General features: G+C 40.3%; 1 protein-coding gene across 1 annotated transcript; it reads left to right on the top strand.

Annotated features, from left to right (window-relative positions):
- Positions 1 to 648: 648 nt before the first annotated feature.
- Positions 649 to 6,888, top strand: rhoub (ras homolog family member Ub). The gene is made up of 3 exons (XM_031296707.2): positions 649 to 1,069; positions 2,878 to 2,936; positions 4,662 to 6,888. Exons 1-3 carry the CDS (start codon positions 856 to 858, stop codon positions 5,115 to 5,117), a joined length of 729 nt encoding a protein of 242 aa, XP_031152567.1. The 5' UTR covers positions 649 to 855; the 3' UTR covers positions 5,118 to 6,888.
- The last annotated feature ends 11,611 nt before the right edge of the window (positions 6,889 to 18,499 follow it).

Below are 18,499 nucleotides of genomic sequence, written 5' to 3'. Positions count from 1 at the left end.
ACAAATATCCCTTGAATGAGCTATATTTTGGTTGTGTGCATTCTCCAGTTGTTTGTGGCCACTGGCTGACTCCACTGGCTACAACTTGAAATAGGTCAGCTGGTCTGAGTAGGTTTGAAATTTCAGCACTTGATGTATCATGTTCGAAATGGACATCAAGGTTGTCCTCTTCTCACTGGTGAGGACAAGTATGGACTTGCCCACACAGGTTTAAACTCAATGAGCTCATGGCAACTTCACAGTTAGTTGGCCCAAAAAAATGACACAGTTGTGCTGTGAAGTAGATTAACTGATATTATATATATATATATATATATATATATATATATATATATATATATATATATATATATATATATATATATATATATATATATATATATATAAGTTAAACAAATTGATGGGTTTTTATTCCAATTTCCCTAAAGAACCCAGTAGGAGTATTTTATATGCTCTTATTATTATTATTATTATTATTATTATTATTATTATTATTATTATTATTACTGTTGTTGTTGTTGTTGTTTTTTAAATTATCAACTTTTTCTTTTATAGGCCAACAGACTTCTCTGTTCAGCCCTGCGCTGTTGGGAGGTGAAGTGGGTGGGATTAGTCAAATCAATCTGAAGATATAACCCCTTAGACCCGCCCAGGCTCCAAGTTCCAGGCTTTAGTCCTGATGCTGATCTTCCACAGTAGATTTGGCAGCGCGCAGGACAGCAGGAAAGGTTTTTACGAATCCAGCTCGAGTTTATAAGCAATTGGCTAACTCGTAGTAGAGAAGGAACCCTGTTCTCATGGTGGGTCCTTTATCTGCCCCGTCGAGGAGAGCGTGGTGAAGTGCTGGTTGATTGAATGACACCCCCAGTCAACATGGATTACGGACGGATGGCCCCTCCGGTACCCCCGCACAATCCCGTACCAACCCGGCCAGGGCAGGCGCAGGAGCGGCTGCTGAAGTGCGTCCTGCTCGGTGACGGAGCGGTGGGCAAAACTAGTCTGGTGGTCAGCTACACAACTAATGGCTACCCAACCAAATACGTCCCTACTGCATTTGATGACTTCTCAGGTAAAATCCAGTTATTGCCTTTTCAGATTCTTTACAATATGTTTGGGAAATAAGGAATACCACCCCTCATTTTCCTGGATTAGAGGTTAACAAAGACACTGCTAGATTTGCAAAGTTAAAATATGATTGTATAACTACTAAAACTAATTGGTGAATTGAGATTGGAGCCTAGGGTCACGTTTTATTGAATGAAACTTTAATGACATTTGGAGTTAGTCAATTCGTTTCCACCTGCCTGACCATCTCACTCATTTTCACTGAACTCTTTAGCTTTGAGAGCACCCGTCCACTCTGCCATGTTACTCCATGATCATGATGTTATGATATATGTCTTTACTATTATCTGCCTTCTATCGGTGTTAATGCACATGAGTTATCCTCCCTGAACATCCTTCAAAGAGGAAACTTGTTTTAAACTGATCAGTGTCGGCATGAAATAATACACCTGTGACCTGTTGATCACTTTCATGATCACATCTTCAGACAGTCCCTCCTAGCCCTTCTTCAGACACTTCAAACCTCACTCTGTCAGATGTATATATTTCTATCAGCTATTATTGTCACTGCATGAGTATGGTAGTATTGATACATTAAAAAATCACACATGAACAGATTTTTTGTGCTTATTTAGAAATAAGGAATTAATACTGGACATTGTGTCCTGTAAACTTAATCATTGTTGCCATTAATCTTTGTTAATTTTCTGATATTAAACTGATGAGCAGTAAGACTAACAACTTGTCCAACACACATCCCATAAAACACTCACTGAGAACACACACCGCCCTCATAGAGTGCTGGCTCAACCCTCCCATACAGAACAGGTTCAGGGGTTTTGGATTGCACAACTCTGCCTATTGTTGTCAGCCTTGACCCGCGAGCCCTCTCCTCTATCCTGGAATGGGCACATCTGTTGCACTGGCTCAAAGGCAGATATTGTCTTTCGCCTTGGCCTGACAGAGAGTGATTGTGCAGTTGGGGTTCTTAATGGTGATGTCATTTCTCGGTGCCCTGGAATCGGAGCATCCTCTTGAAAGCTGACTTCTGAGCAGTTAGGTAATGCCACAGGTGGCAGAGACACAGAGGAGCGGGAGGCTAGGAGAGGGGACAATAAGTGGGAGTTTTGGTCCAGAAAATCAAAGGAGTATCATATGTCAGGGATTAGGAAATTATTACACAATGGCAGCTCCCTCTCACTTTTCTTTCTTTCTCTCCTCCCGCTCTGTCTCCTTGTTTTTGTAATGCCATGATGTCTTACTACATGAATAGTTCCAGCAAACTCTTTGATCAGGTGGTATGACCGACCACACATGCTCCAGGCGTATTGTAAATGTTTCCATGTGCCTGCTGCTCTGCACTTTGCGCACTCTTCTGAAAAAAAATAAATGGCCCTAGAATGAAACTGTAAAATGACTCGTCCACTCTTCCAATCTGGAAGTGAGGCCTATTGGAAGAAAGTCACTGAACAAACCCCCTATTACACAACCTTGGAATGGCCTCTTTGAAAACACAACAGAGAACAAAGCTCAAAGAGTGGTCCAAGCGACAGTAAAGTGTTATGGTTTCAACAGTAACTGGCAGAGTGGGTGGGCGAGACAGAGCAGGCCGTCTGTGAGCGGGAAGAGCGGAGCAGGGGGTCTTTGTGTTTTCAACTGGCAGGCTTTTGTTTATACCAGAATAATCTTGTGTGTGTGTGTGTGTTCGTGTGTGTGTGTGTGTGTGTGTGTACACATGTGTGTCAGATGGGGGCTTTATAGTCTACACAGCAGTGACTTATTGTCTCTGTCTCTCTGTTTCTGTGTCCACAGCTGTGGTTCAGGTGGATGGAAACCCAGTTAGACTACAGTTGTGTGACACTGCAGGACAGGTGAGTTTTTTTTTTTGTTCACACAAACACGTATTGCATTACATGTTTGGCACCCTCTGGATCACAGCGTATGCCCTGGTCTTATTATACATCCATGTGCATGCCTTTCAACCTTTGCTACACATAAATGTCACATTTTAGCCATGCTAGTGGCGTGGCTCTGCGGATGGTAATGTAAATTGGTCGGTCGGTCCACCACATTGGTTCAGATTGAAATATGTCAACAACAATGGATTCCAATGAAATTGGCGCGAAAAATCCAATAGTTTCATTAGTTTTACTGTTTTTATCGTCTGCCCACGTTGCCTTTATTCACATAATGCCTCTTGCCTGCTATTTCAGTTAGCTCATCTGTATAGAAAAATATAAAATCCCTGGGTTCTGCTGTCAATCTTCATCATTGCTCTATAGAATAGGTACATCTCATTGTAGTGAAGTGACAGGGTGCTGAAAGAAAGTGGAAAGCCTGCAGGTTTAGATAGGAGGTGATGAAAACACATTTCTTTTTCTCTCTGTCTCTGCTGTGAAGGACACAGTGGTACAGGGAGCTTGCCAGGCAAACGTTATTGACTCATTATTATGTTGGTACTTAACAGCAGTCTTATAAAGAACAAGTTGTGAAAGAGTGTTTTATTTCCCTGCAGCATGGGTGGTTGTTTCATAATCCAACTCAAAAGAACCCTGCCCTGGGAGCAGCATATTTGACATTTACAAATGTTGCGAGGGTACTGCCAGTTCTACACACAATCAAAGACATTGACGTTGAACAAGCCCATCCAATACATGCAAAACCTCACAGCATGTTGCAAGCTGCACACAGTGTTAAAACTGTGCACACACATGCAGACAAGTTCGGGCAAATACGTGCAGATAAAAGTTGGCAAATACTTATTATAGGCCCACTCGTGCAATTTCATAAGAGGGCAGCGAGAGAGAGACAGAGAGCGAGAGAGAGAGAGAGAGCCCAGACAGAAAGACAGAAACGTCTAGCGAAAAAGCATAACAGCTGCTGCCAAAACTGATAAACAAAGTTGCTCCTTACTCAGAGATGTTGATGTCTGTACGTTCTGCAGATGGACCTACGTCACCAGACTGCAAAGCTTGTGTGGGAATCTCACAAGTTGATAAGTGTCCACTGCAGTAATTGAGCTTTGCATGTTAACTGTTTAAATTTACTGTTTGTGCAGATTCGGCTGTGTTTTAAAATCACAAGGAGCCGGAGCACAGAGCATTGTTTAGGCAAGGAGGGATTAGGAGATTTGTGCTGGAAAGGAGTGGGTAAAGGGAAAGAAGGTGAGGTTTGTGTCAAGTTTCTGCCAACCTTAATCTGTGTACTCAAGGGTGCCGGAGGCCCTTGTTAGTCAAAGCTGTGTGACTCCAAAGTGTTAATTTAAGAGATTTACTGTATATGATATAAATGAGTGGGCAGGGCTTGTGTATACTTTGTATTAGCACAATATAAACACTATTTCGTTTTTTTATTGAATGGTTATTGGCACAATTCCTTTTCCTGTGATGTTGTAGAAGTCGAGTGTGTTCACCAGTGAAGCGATTACTAAAAGTGCATTAGTGTGTAGTCAGTCTGGGTGAGAAGTGAAGGGAAACAAGTCATCACGGAGTAAAGATTCAGAGCTAAATGCAATAAAATGTAAGATTAATTTGCCTGGTATTTATACATTATGGACTTACCCACATTGCTAACTTATCTGTTTCTGTCTCCATTAGGATGAGTTTGACAAACTCCGCCACTTCTGCTACAGCCGGACTGACGCCTTGCTGCTCTGCTTCAGCGTGGTCAGCCCAGCCTCCTTCCAAAACGTCTGGGAGAAGTGGGTTCCCGAAATCCGCCGCCGCTGCCCCCTCACGCCCATCCTCCTCGTGGGCACACAGTGCGACCTGCGGCAGGACGTCAAAGTGCTGATTGAGCTGGCGAGGCGGAGGGAGAGGCCGGTGCTGGAGGAAGACGCCAGGGCGCTGTCGGAAAAAATTGGGGCAGTGACGTACGTTGAGTGCTCGGCGCTGACACAAAAGAATCTAAAGGAGGTGTTTGATGCGGCCATTGCCGTTGGGCTGAGGCAGTCTGACAGGAGAGTGAGGCGGGAGAGGAAGGTCCGCAGCACAGCCGATAAGATGAAGATGCTCTCCAAGTCCTGGTGGAAGAAGTATGTGTGTGTCCAGTAGGGAGGGAGGAGACGATTTTCCCTGTGACTGATGATAAAACTGGAACTGGAACTGACTTGTTGGTGGGGCCTGATTTGGATGTAAGGACTTGTTTTGTTTTTTACATTCACCTGGACGACCCCAGATTTACTAGCCAAAATGACTTTAATTCAGTGGAGCAATAGCTAAACAGAGGCGGAGTGTGCCTGCCTGAGCTGTAGAGTTGTTGCAGAAAACATCCCTTTGTTGATGCCTAAAAGACCACTGTCTGCTCCTCAGAGCCAGTCTGAACTGTTAAATATGACTGTGACCAGCATTGAACCAAAAATAATGGAGCTAATAAAGTTTTATGGCACATGGACTGCATATCATACTGGACGTGTCCAAATGAAACGTGAGCTGAGGTGTTGATGTTCTGTACTAAAAGTATACTCCTCCTATGTGTCTGATTTGATGCCCTTCTTTAACAAAGTATATTGTTTTCAGTGTTCTACACTGTAATTCAGCCCCCAACACTTTTGATAGATTTATTTAACTGAAATCAAAACATGAAGGTAATGTAAACTAGCTTAAATACCCAATCAAAGATGCAATAATTCTACTGTTGAGAGCCAAAGCCAGTCCTAGACCTTGTTTCCTAAATCAAAAGCAACTCCAGTCACATCTTGTTAAGAGTCAAACGTGTAACTGTTCACATTTATTTCAACTGACTCTCTTTTGGATTACCATTAAATGTACATGAGTATACATTCTTTTTAAATCTATGAGTTCTTGGGGAGTGTTGTTGTCCAGCCATCCAGTTCTGTTTAAACTGCAAGTTGTGTAGGGATTTCTTTCCACCAGCTTGTGTCTGTGCCACGTTTTAAAGAGTTGCTACAGCTGTCACACTGTTAGTCGACCACATAGTTGGAGTTCTGTTAGCTCCTTCCCAATATACACCTACTACAGTAGATTGATGCCACCAAATATTAAGTAATCCGAATGCCTGTTAATGTTGATTATCCAATCTGTACTGGATAACACATGCCTGCCGTTCAGCTTCACCTCAAGTGAAAAGTTAGTTTTCAGAACTTTACTGTTACCGTTACAAGGTTGCAGCAATAAGTTGGGTGGTGCCACTGTACATTGCACTTATCACACACAATCCAAACACATCACTGAAGTCTCGCCATGCAATGGCCTTTGGAGCATTGGTGTGCATTAGATATAGAGCAGGTAAATGCATCTGTAGCGCTTGAGATGCAGGTTTACTCAGTGTCACTGAAACAGAAGTAGCTGAGCTGCATGTTTCCTGCACTACCACCGGTTTGGATGATCACAAGGTCTTTCTTTGTCATTGCATTCAGGGCCTTAAACAGATAATTATCTGTCTTTCTGGGTCAGTATATTGGAGCTCTCTCTCCTCTTTTGAAATTATACAGTAAATGAGGTGAAATCACCAAAGAGACTGATTCTATGTTTTGCTTCTTATTTTTCAGAAGCCTGTCATTCAGCTCTGTATATTTATCTGTTCCTTTTGGGCCAATTAACTGATCAGCAGCAATACAAAGCAGATGTATGAAATATTGTATGCCATTATGTATGTTACATAGTAATCATTTATGATGTTTGTAATGTCATCAGGATACATCTGTGTGTACATACAGTATATAAGTGACTCAGTCATTGGCTGTGCTGTCCAACTCTAAATGGTACTTAACAGAATGAGTGTTTCTGTTGCTGTCTGATTTTTGGCATGAGAGCAGTTTGTTGAGCTGTATGAGCGGAACAAAATAAAATGTGAAATATTTAACCTGTTTATACCGTTGACTCTTCCATTGGAGATACGTTATCTCAGCTGTCACACTGAAGAGACAATTATGTGATGATAAGAGTGGAGGGGTGTTTGTTACACGCTTGCTTTCTGAAGTCAAAGGTTATTAGAGTATGAATAGGTGTTAAGACAGATCTCATGTGTTTTGTATGCGCTTCAAAAGGAAATGTATCTATACAGAAAATTACCAAAAAGAAAGAGGGACCTGGTCTAAATACAGATGTTTCCAACCAAAATGAAGGTCAGTTGGCTATTGCTAAAAGTGTACAGTACATGCAGCCTTACATACTTTTACAAGTCTTAAGTGAAACAAAAACACATTGTGAATTAGAAATGCACTACTAGTTTGAGGGTGACTTCCAAATTCTTTCAATATTTAGTTTAATTTATTTGACAATATGAATATAAAGGAGGATATTACATCTAACACAACTAGAAAAATGTTAAGGATGGTCAACATGTACTTTTCTGGTCCTTTTTAAAGATAAAATATTCACTATATAGTCCAATATATAGCGGGCTCGCTATTGTTGTCTGAATCTCTATTAGGAATTATTATACCCTATATAGTTGACTTGTATCCTATAATGCACAATGAAATTTGGTGTACAATTGATGGCCACTATTAACTATGAGCTAAACATGCATTGCTAAGACAGAATAAAAAGTTTGGTATCCAGTTGAAAACTGCTGGATATGTAATGACCTGAGGAGTTTTTTAATTTTGCAATGTGATTCACTGCATAGTCCCTGACATACAAAATAATTTACTATATAGTAGTGAGTAGCGAATAAGTAAACAATGTCAGCCACAGACAGTCTCCTGAATTAACTAAAAGCTACATTTTCACAAAGTTAGGAAAGAGTTAAATGTGACTTCAAAGATTTAGCTGCAGAGATTTTGTCGGCACCAAGACTTCTAACTATGCATGATCAGATGATTATAATTGCCTGAAATAGGATTTTTCTCATATTCATAGCTACATGTCTGCACCACAGTAGACAATAATAGGCAGAGAATGACAGTTAGCTAGGTATCTTGTACTTGTTTAGAAGCGCTAATGATAGGGTAGGCAGCTAAAAGAGAGTTTGTCGTCTGGCAGACTGCAGATGAGTATGTTGTCCAGCCTCAGAGTGGTGAAACTGGGGTAGAAGTGGTGCCAAGTGGTCTAATTATGATAGTCAGGGTGGCTCCACTTTCCACCAATATTTTAGCAGGAAACCTCATTGTTGTCTCCTAGCAAAGCAGCCATCTTGTGAAACGTCCTGTGATTTAGCAGTGTGGCTTGTGTGTTTGACTGTAATATCTACCTGTCTGCTCAAAGTACTAGTTATTGTCTGTGATGGGAATATTGAGCTGTCAATCACGAAACTAACAGACAGGAAACATAGCAGGGGTTAGGTCTAGACATCTCTTAAATTTCACAGTGAAATTGTTAGACTGTGTATTCATGTGCAAGTGTCTGCCTAACTTAGACTGCTCTGCTTAATCCAAATACCCAACCTGTCCCTGAGGTAGAAAAGTGAATAAAATACTCTACTTCATAAAACAGAAGAGGTCAGTGTTAAGTAAACATATGTGGGGGCATTTGTGTAACCATATGTAAATGTAAAACACGTCAATGAGCCAACATCACCAAACAAAATATTACCATTCCAGTGGTAATCTAACTGTATGCATTAGAGCCATTTCATGGTCACAGGTTCACGTAGGCAAACGTTTGTGGCTCAATCTAATGGCTTCCACTGTGGGTTCAGTCCAATAGAGCTGCTCTGTTTCTCTCTTAGAGTATCTGTAGTACTGAGGTAATGAGTCTGAATTCCTCTAGTATAACCACAGCCACCTTAGAAAGTTTTTGAATAGCTATACAACCAAACTTTTTTTCTGAGTATAGAAAAAAGTTAAAATATATTTTCTGTCCCTGTCCAATATTGTCTAAACATTTTTTTAAAGCATTTTCTACACTAACTAGTATTTTGTATATACTATAATACTAAGGTTTCCGCCTTAATCAAGTTTAATCCTAAAGGAATAGGTTAGTTGAACATTTTAGAAACTACACTCAGTCGCTGTCTTGCTGAGAATTAGATGAAAAGATCGATACCACTTTCATATCTGTCCAATTCAACGGGAAGCTAGAACCAGCAGCCAGTTATCTTAGCTTAGCATAAAAACTGGGAGAAATGGCTAGCTGGCTCTGTATAGCGCATAATCCCTGTAAAACCACAAATTGTAAATTTTCATTTTTGTATTGATTAAACAAACAAGACATAACATATTAATCAGTGAGCCTTAGAGGCGCTGGTAGGCGGATTTTGTTACCTTCAGAGGGAGCCAAGGTAGCTGTTTCGCCCGGTTTCCAGTTTTTATGCTAAGCTACACTAACAGCTTCATAGTGAATGGACAGATATGAGAGTGGTGTCCATCATCTAATCTACCTTGGCAAGAAAGCAAATAAGCAATTGCAATTTTTTAAAAGTTGAACTATTCCTTTAAGATAATAGTCAAAAAACATAACATATAACCAGCATGTGGTTGGATGGCACAGCCCTGGATGGAATCAGTATAAATCTCCTTTTTAAATGAATGCTGGGTGAAATAATGGTGTGAAATGGGTAGCCCAGTCGGCTGGAGCCTGCTTCAGCTTTAACAACTCAGATGGTCATTGAACTTTTCATTCCTGTAAACCCAATTCCTTACATAACTTCTGAGAATCATTTAGGTAACAAGTGAACTCTGACTCCACATGAAAGAGCAGCTCTGTAATCAGTTTTGATGTCTTAAAGTTGGTGAAGGATTTCTTGTGCACCCCTCAGATAATTGCCAGCATAATGACTTGAGCTCAGCCCATGGGGCGGGATTTGTGAGGGACATTAACCATTTTGATCAGGTCTGTGGGATGAGAAGGGATCCAACTAGTAGACTGTGGCCTACTTTGTACATTGTCGTAAGGATTAACTGTTGGCCAAGCTCTTGTAATGCGATGCAATATGTCTGAGGCCCTGATTAAAAGACACCCACATGTAGACTCAACCAACGATTGAGTACAGTTCATTACTCTTGACAGAAATCTGCTTTCAAAGTATATTTAAGACCTTAGTCTCTCTCCTGTAACAAGTTACTTCAGTGAACTGTTTTCATGTTCTTATAAGTTCACAGGACTATAAGTGTTGAGTGCTGTGTTATAATACGCAGGTTTACTGAGAAGTGAGGATGGTCTTCAGTGTGCTTGAAATGTATGGAACCCCAAAATGTTCAATATTAAATAAATAAAAGAATACATTATAAAATAATCATACAAATGAATTCCGTAAAATATATAAATAAATGTTTTTGTAAATTTCATAATTCAATTTTATTGGATATAATTTTGATTTCACTTTATCTCAAAATGCCCATTTTAAAATCTTTTTTTATTTCATCATGGCATTTTTTTTTATAATGCACAATCTATTCATAATATTGCTTTTCATGACAATAGTGTTGTCACCGCCCTCTCACCCCCTGCCTCTCTTAAGTTAGCAAGCTCAGCAACTGCTACCAAAGTTAACCAGTTAGCTCCTGTTAGCTAGAGCAACAACAATGCCAACGTTATTCTGAATCAGCCAACTAGAGGCTGTTGTTGTAGGTGGGGAAGTGCCAGTTCACCAGGGTTTCAAAGTCAAAAGTTCATTCAGACACATTTTTCTGCCCATTGTGTAGATTTTGAATCACATGGAAATCAGAGCCAGACAATAACCCATCCATTGGGGTGGATGGGGAGGCCTATGTGGTCTCCAGCCATATTCCCAAGTCCCCTTCATTGCCATTTCTCTTCCAACCATCCACACAATGCATTTAGACTTTCCCTTCTTTCCCCATAACTTGGGGCTCAGCCCAAACCTAAGGGGCTTCAGGGGCATGCACTATTTTCCAAGCCAATTGATAATAGAATGTCTATAAATCTGTATTTCCAAGGAAAAAATCATCCCGTAGAGCCTACATCCTATTTCGTATCTAATTGTTCTCCAACTCTCTTTATCATTCTGAAACCAGAACACAACAAATGTCCTGCCACCTAAAATGAGGCAAAATGGTCTCATGTTGCTAATTTTAAGTTACATAACATAGATAGGGTAGGAATTTGGTGTAAACAGCATTTCTCATCTTGAAACCTATTTTTGTTACTAGAGAGTAGTTCATAAAATGACTGTTTAGCTGACAAATCTGCTAAATTTGAATCCATCCCATAATAATCTGGCCTGCTCTGATTGCAAAGCAAGGATCCCCAGCAACACCAAGTAAATGTGGTCTTCAATACTCTGAATTGAATAATAGGCCAATAAGAGCTTTTAGCTTACTCAACTATATTAGATACCTTTAAAAACCTTTTAAAACGATTTGTGGCATCTGGAGCTTGCGCCGCCCCTGCTCCACCCATCTACACACCTGTTCCCACTTCCCTCATCTGCTCTGTTGTTGCCTGACCCTCCTGCTCACCTGCATCTTATTCCCTCATCAGCCTCTCAGTTGCCATACAATCAAAGTTGCCATGTTCCTTCATGCCTTTTCTGTCCAGCAACCGGAACCTGAACCCAACTCGGACCCAGTACCTGAACCTGTCTGCTGTACATGCTAGTAAGCCTATATACATATACAGTCATAAATTACTGAACTGATCCTGTTCGCCTGCTTCATGTGCATTTGAGTCCTATCCCTGTTCCCTGTATTCACTACATCGTGACATGTGGAAAGCTTCAGTAGTGGTAAAATGTTCATGTTTGGATTTAAAGCAGCTTGAATCAATATAGAGAGAGTACGTGATGTAAAACAAGTTTCTGCTGTATAGAAGACGGTTGCCACAAGTCCATGTCCATGTCAAAATATAAACAAATAAGAGAATCTCTTCACTCATAAGACGTTTGTTTTTCTCTGAATATTGGTCGTTGGTGGTACTGTGTGACAGCAGTGTCAGACTGAAACTGGTATTTACTGTAGTACTGCACTGTCCTAACCACCTGCATTGTACTACACCAGTTGTATACGGTGGCCGACAGGGGCAAACGCCCTGCAACTTAAGAAAACACACGCAAATAGACAAAACACAAGCAAATTAAGAAAACAACTTCATTAATTTGACAACACATGCGCAGCATTCAGCAAACGCGCTGCAAATATCACAACACAACCAAATACATAAACGTGCTGCAAAGACACACAACACAACCAAATAGATAAACGCGCTGCAAATATGAAACGATGCAAAAAGAAAAGCACACAAACCCCGAAAACAAATGCAACAAAAAAGCATCCAGATTACACAACGGAAGTTCTCCAGACCTCTAGAGGAAGCAGCTAGTGGAACAGCTGGATTTTCGACCGTTATTAACCGATATTAAATTCATATTATTATTATTATTATTATTATTATTATTAATAACATAATATATTATTAATATACAGTCTATGCTCCTGTCTCATGCCCTCCCGGCTGTTGCCGTCCCCGAGCTTCGGCTTTTCAAAATAAAAGTTTGCGTCTGGTCCGCTATGTCTTTGTACTTTGGTGTGTTGGATGTTTGTGAACTAAACAGTACGGCAATCATACTAATGAATACAATAACTTTTTCAGCAGATGTCTTACTTACAACACGTTGGAGTTAGCAAAGCAGTTTTGTGTTTATTTGTGTGAGCAGGATTTATTCAGTTTGATAAATCCCACGGTAAATTGGCTGGTTTACTAACATGGAGGGACTAGAAATCCTGTCTGTTTTTTGTATTTCAAGAGCGAATTGCTCCACAATATGAATACAGATTGATCACTTATTTTGTTGGTAACCGTTGTTGTATAATCACAATATTACACTTGAGGAAGCCTACACTTCAGTAATTTCGGACCTCGAAATTAAACCCTCTCATGTGGCTTAAACAAACGTCAACGTTAAACGCTGATGCAGTTTTAAATGTTTTATCACCACGAGTTTACAGACGTCTCTGCTGATTGAGTATCAGCTGGGACCTGAGCCGAGACACACCCACCAAACCAGAGAAAACAGATCTCAAACATAGAGACTTAATATTTACAGTCTATGCAGTCTATGCAGTTTCTCTCTCTCTCTCTCCCTCTCTCTCTCTCTCTCTCTCTCTCTCTCTCTCTCTCTCTCTCTCTCTCTCCCTCCCTCCCTCTCTCCCCGTGAGGTCGAAAATCAAGCTGTTCCTCTTAGCTGCTCCCTCTAGAGGCCTGGAGAACTTCCGTTGTGTAATCTGGATGCAGCGTTTTTTTGTTGCATTTGTTTTCTGGGTTTGTGTGTTTTTCTTTTTGCATCGTTTCATATTTGCAGCGCGTTTATCTATTTGGTTGTGTTGTGTGTATTTGCAGCGCGTTTATCTATTTGGTTGTGTTGTGTGTATTTGCAGCGCGTTTATGTATTTGGTTGTGTTGTGTGTATTTGCAGCGCGTTTATGTATTTGGTTGCGTTGTGTGCATTTGCAGTGCGTTTATGTATTTGGTTGTGTTGTGTGTATTTGCAGTGTGTTTGCTGAATGCTGCGCATGTGTTGTCAAATTAATGAAGTTGTTTTTCTTTTTGCATCGCTTCTTTTTTCGGGGTTTGCGTGCTTTTCTTTTTGCATCGTTTCATATTTGCAGTGCGTTTAACTATTTGGTTGTGTTGTGGTATTTGCAGCGCGTTTGCTGAATGCTGCACATGTGTTGTCAAATTAATGAAGTTGTTTTCTTAATTTGCTTGTGTTTTGTCTATTTGCGTGTGTTTTCTTAAGTTGCAGGGCGTTTGCCCCTGTCGGCCACCGTAGTTGTAGGAAATACAGTACATATGTACCAGTGAACTAATACACATTAAAAGGCACAACAAATGGAGGTCAAACAGTTATGATTATAAAGTCAATATAGAAAAAGATCTGTTAAGTGAACAGAGATTTCTGGAGAGACATTGAGTTTGGTTTGATCCCAAAAAAAGGAGTTTGATTTGAGAAGTTTTATGAATACAAATAGCTACTTTGTCTGAGCTCTCTTTACATTTCTTCTGAGGAGTAAAGATACAACCTGCTGTTAGCTAACAGTGTGGTTGCAGGAGTGGCCTGTCTGGCATGTTACAGTATGGCGTTGCTGGCAGGATTATGTTTTAATAAGCTTATATAAACACCCCCCACAGTGTGGTCTCATTATGGGAAGCTAATTGAGTCGCTCTGTCCCTGGGTCAACAGGGCCTCTTTGAACAGCTCAGTGTTTTGCTATAAAGAGGCCCATCTCTGCATCCAGAACATCTGTCCTGTGGTCTGTTGAACATGTGTCTTTTCTTCAGGCAAACTGTTTGGACTTGTACATTTTTGTATCTTTGCACTTGCACATGAACAGTGTGTGTATGTAAAGGTGCTTCAACTGGAGCCTCCAAGTTAATTCATATAAAAGTGACTATAGACTACAATACCTTGCTGCTCAAGCAAATTCTTTGTAAAGCAGTTTAGCTATTTGCCAACCTGACACAGTTCTTTCAACTGCTCTTACAGCCTTGCTTGTATTTTGGTCCATTTGTATGCTTTTTATTTCTTATTTTTAGATATGCTAGCGGCATGGCAACCCACACTGATATACATGTATCTAAAAAACTATTGGATATATTGCCGTGAAATTTGGTTCCAGACATTCATGTCCCCCTCAGGAGGAATTGTAATAACTTTAAAAATAACTAAAGCCATTATAGAAGTAAGCTTCACTCCCTTTCTTTCTTACAACATGACTGCTGTTGTAAGAGCTGTTTTTTTTGTGTTTTTACTCAGATACATTCGATTTTCTGTGATCATAGTGATTAATCCAGTTGTGAAAGTAGAGCATGAAACAAACTTGCAACTGGCAAAAGTTCATACAGTGTATTGCTTCATTCACAAATGCACACACCTGTGTGCTTGTCACGTGTGGCCTTTATGATATATTGGTTTTCTGCTACACTCTCCTCTCCATTGAAGATTGTAGTTAATGATTTACTTTTCTGACTTATGTCAGAATTTCACGACTTGAAGATTCAGCTGTAAACATTTTGGATTTCTATTCTCTGGTGTTCAGAAACTAACCAGATGCTATGTGCTTCTTGATAAGGAGAGCAGCTGTTTGCAGAGCGTCTCAAGTTGCCTTCACTGTACTTGGTTTCAGTGTTTAGTGCCAAATTGTATCTGGGGCATGAAAAGTAGTCCTTCCCTGACTCTAGAAAGTGATGGTGATGAAAGAAACTGGATCACATGAGTAGAGACTTTCGGGTCTAATTCAATAAGGTTTGGATTTCCAAGAGGAACCACCCTTTTTAACTTTTTCCTCTTCTGTAGATCATATTCCCTGGTTTGAATCCAACTGTACGTCTGATGTCACTAAGAGAGATTGTGATTGGTTCACAGCTGCAGCCTACTTGGCTGATGTTATCTGATTGGCCTCCAGAGACATGCATTGTTCCCTGTGTTGAAATGGCTCATGGGTGTAGTGACCTCATTTACTCTGGAACATATGGGAATATTTTCTATTTTTTCTTCCTTGTCTCTTTCTCTCATGTTTGAATCTCTTTATCTTGTGCTTCCCCTTTCTTTCTGATGCCTCTATCACTTGCACTCTCTTTATCAGTTCATTCTCTGTTTGATTGTTGACAGCCTGTGGTGCTTTGATCCTTGCATGAGGAGAACACTACACTGTAGTTTGACTCTATATAGCACACTAAGTAGTTCAATAAGTGTTTCTGGACTTCTTTATTCGGTATCAGGCTAGGACTAAAATATCTTTTGCAACAAAAACAAAAATTGCTGAATAATCCAGCATGGACGTTTCTTTTCTGCCAATACAATATGTGAAGCTGCATTACCTTTTTCTCTGTATGACATGGCTCACACTTGAGACGTGTGTGTGTGTGTGTGTGTGTGTGTGTGTGTGTGTGTGTGTGTGTGTGTGTGTGTGTGTGTGTGTGTGTGATGCCTTGGTCTTGATGTCATCCTGTGGTTTACCAATGTTTGGACTGCAAATCCAATAGCCTTCAGTTTGACTGATTTACACAGGACAAAGACACCTCAGATAACATGTGTGTGATTCACCGGTTTAATATTGATCACACACCCTGACTGAGGGTTTCCAAACATCCATGCACAACTTATGTTATCAACAAAAGCGCAATTTCATTCCAAATGTAAACCAGTGGGTTTAGTGGTCACTAATAATGTCAGGAGTGAAGCTGATTATTTACCCACCCCTGTAACTTATTAGTGACTTGACCAGCTCAACAGGATAGATGGACCAAAGTGTTCCTGTTGCCAAAGTAAACATTGATAGTTTAGTTCCACATAGTCAATATTGACTGAGCTTGTGGTCATCAATTCTAAAGAGAAATTGAATGTTGAGACTTTCCTTCCAACAAAAAAGAACAGTATCAGTTGTGTCAGCAAATGTGTTCAAGGGGCAAAGTCATCTAGCAGCTGAAGGAATCAGACTCTTGTCTATCAGGAGTTAAGGAGGAACTAGTGTGACATTATTATGGAGCCACAAAGTCCGCAGAGGGAGGAGTTCAGTTCGATGGATCAACAAAACCTCTGTATTTGACATGGGAGACCATGGGAGAACAATCAGCATTGTTAGTTTTTTTTTTTTAACCGTGACCACGATTGTTCCCTTACTTTGACCAAGCAGGTATTTTTAGCCATGCTGGCAGCAAGGCTCTAGACAATGTTGTTGGTCATAGTGTCTTTCAGTCGGTTGATCCACCACTTTTGTCCAGACTGAAATGTTTCAAAAACTATTTCATGGACTGTCATGAGTCATGGCACTTTAGTTCAAACATTCATTCAACATTCATCCATGTCCCCCTAGGGATGAATTGTAATAACATTGGTTATCCTCTGACTTTTCATCTAGCGCCATCATCTGGTCATAAGTTTGTCCAATATCAAGATCATCAGTAGTTCTTTGTGTTTTTGTGCTGATTAGTAAATGGTAGCATGCTAACATGCTAAACTAAGATGGTGAACAAGATAAACATTATTGCGCAACATCAGCATGTGATTTGGCGCAATTCCATCAACTGGTTTGGAGCGAATAAACTAGGCTACAGCGTAGTTTCGTCGCAAGTTTGCGCTACAGGCTACTTATGCCTGTAATCCACCAGTATACAGAGTAAACGAAGTAGAGGTTGCTGACTGAAAACAAAACAAGTCGCATTGGCCATCTAACTTATCTAACTCATGTATGATAGAAAAATGGAGAGAGGTCTTCAGGAATTTGGTTCAATTGGGCAAGTTTCAATTGTTCTTTCATGTCGCCTAATATTGGCCATGTTTAATGCTGTCCAGAGACGAAGACAAATGAATATAATATCCAGGAAGACGCTGACAGTGGAAACAGCTGATCAGTCATGAGAGATCAATACATCAGAACTTATTCACCAAAGGTGTTTCCATATCCTATTTAGTGCATTAACTCTTTTTCGACAAAGGCAAAAAAAAAAAGTGAGTGTAAAAACATTTTTGCGCAATTGAAGTTTGATCGCATTTTTCCCGTTTTCATACAGCTTTTCTAATGCAGAACTTCAAACGCAGCTAAATTATAAATTACATATTAATTCATTTGGAAGACTTTTAGAAATGTTTGTTGTTGGAACTGTATATCCAACAGAACAGTTATTAAATATTGCAGATTTAATGGAATCATATTTCTTTCCTCCAGTTTTTCTCACATCTTCATTTCTCATCTTGCAGTGACGCATTAAAGATATACACGTTACCTCATGTTAAAACATTTTGATAAACTGTCAGTGCTGGAAGCTGGGAAGTGCTACATTGCCTCATCATTTGTTTCAAACTGTTTGAAATGAATAAGTGGATAAGTGACCTCTTTCTCAGTTCTTGGCACTTGATCAACATATATGCTCTCCTTGCTCAGGCTGAGGAGATGCATCTTGACGGGAAACAGAACCTCTCATGGCCAGTCTGTTCTCCTCTCTGACCTACTGTTGGAGACATGAAATCTGGATCTGGACCCATAGAGGCTTTAGCTCTGCAAGCCCAGACCAAGCCAGCTGCTGGCAGTTACAGGGCCAGTTATGTAAGTGTGTCCCTCTCTCCCTATGAGGCTCAGCTCCTTGCCTCACACCACACTGTGCATAAAGCTCTTTATCGCTAACTGAGATAACACCTACAAAAGCGCTCCACTTCCCTGTCCCTTTACAGTGGAGCAATTTTACAGCTCGCTGGAAAACAACATGGTTCAACTTGTACTTCTGACGTACTTTTAGTTCTTCACTGCTTTTTTCTTTTGTACATTTTGTGTTGCAAGTTCTTTGATTTGCGCTCCGCTGCACTCTCTCTCTCACCCTTTATCATCCTCACTCTTGGCAGTCTCTCCCTAGACTTCTTTTGTTTCTTCCGCACCCACACTCACCCACTCCCATTACCACCCCCCACTCTGCTCACTTTTTAGAGTTGCCCTTTATCCCACTTCTGAATATCTGCATTCACTTTCCTGATTGAATGCCAAAAACAATGACTTATTCTTCAGGCCCTGGCCAGCAGAAGGACATTACCTCCTCGTCTCTTTGCCTTCCCAGTCCCTTTCTTTCTTTTATCTTTTTCG

Source organism: Sander lucioperca, chromosome 5 (genome assembly GCF_008315115.2).
Source record: "Sander lucioperca isolate FBNREF2018 chromosome 5, SLUC_FBN_1.2, whole genome shotgun sequence".
Lineage (NCBI taxonomy): Eukaryota > Metazoa > Chordata > Actinopteri > Perciformes > Percidae > Sander > Sander lucioperca.
Note: the sequence above shows the minus strand (reverse complement) of the source record. Positions and strands in the feature narration are given on the sequence as shown.

Coding starts and splice junctions, on each gene's coding strand:
- rhoub (XM_031296707.2), top strand. CDS start 856: ATGACACCCCCAGTCAACATGGATTACGGACGGATGGCCCCTCCGGTA. Junction 1,070..2,877: donor TGCATTTGATGACTTCTCAG/GTAAAATCCAGT, acceptor CTGTGTCCACAG/CTGTGGTTCAGGTGGATGGA. Junction 2,937..4,661: donor TGTGTGACACTGCAGGACAG/GTGAGTTTTTTT, acceptor TGTCTCCATTAG/GATGAGTTTGACAAACTCCG.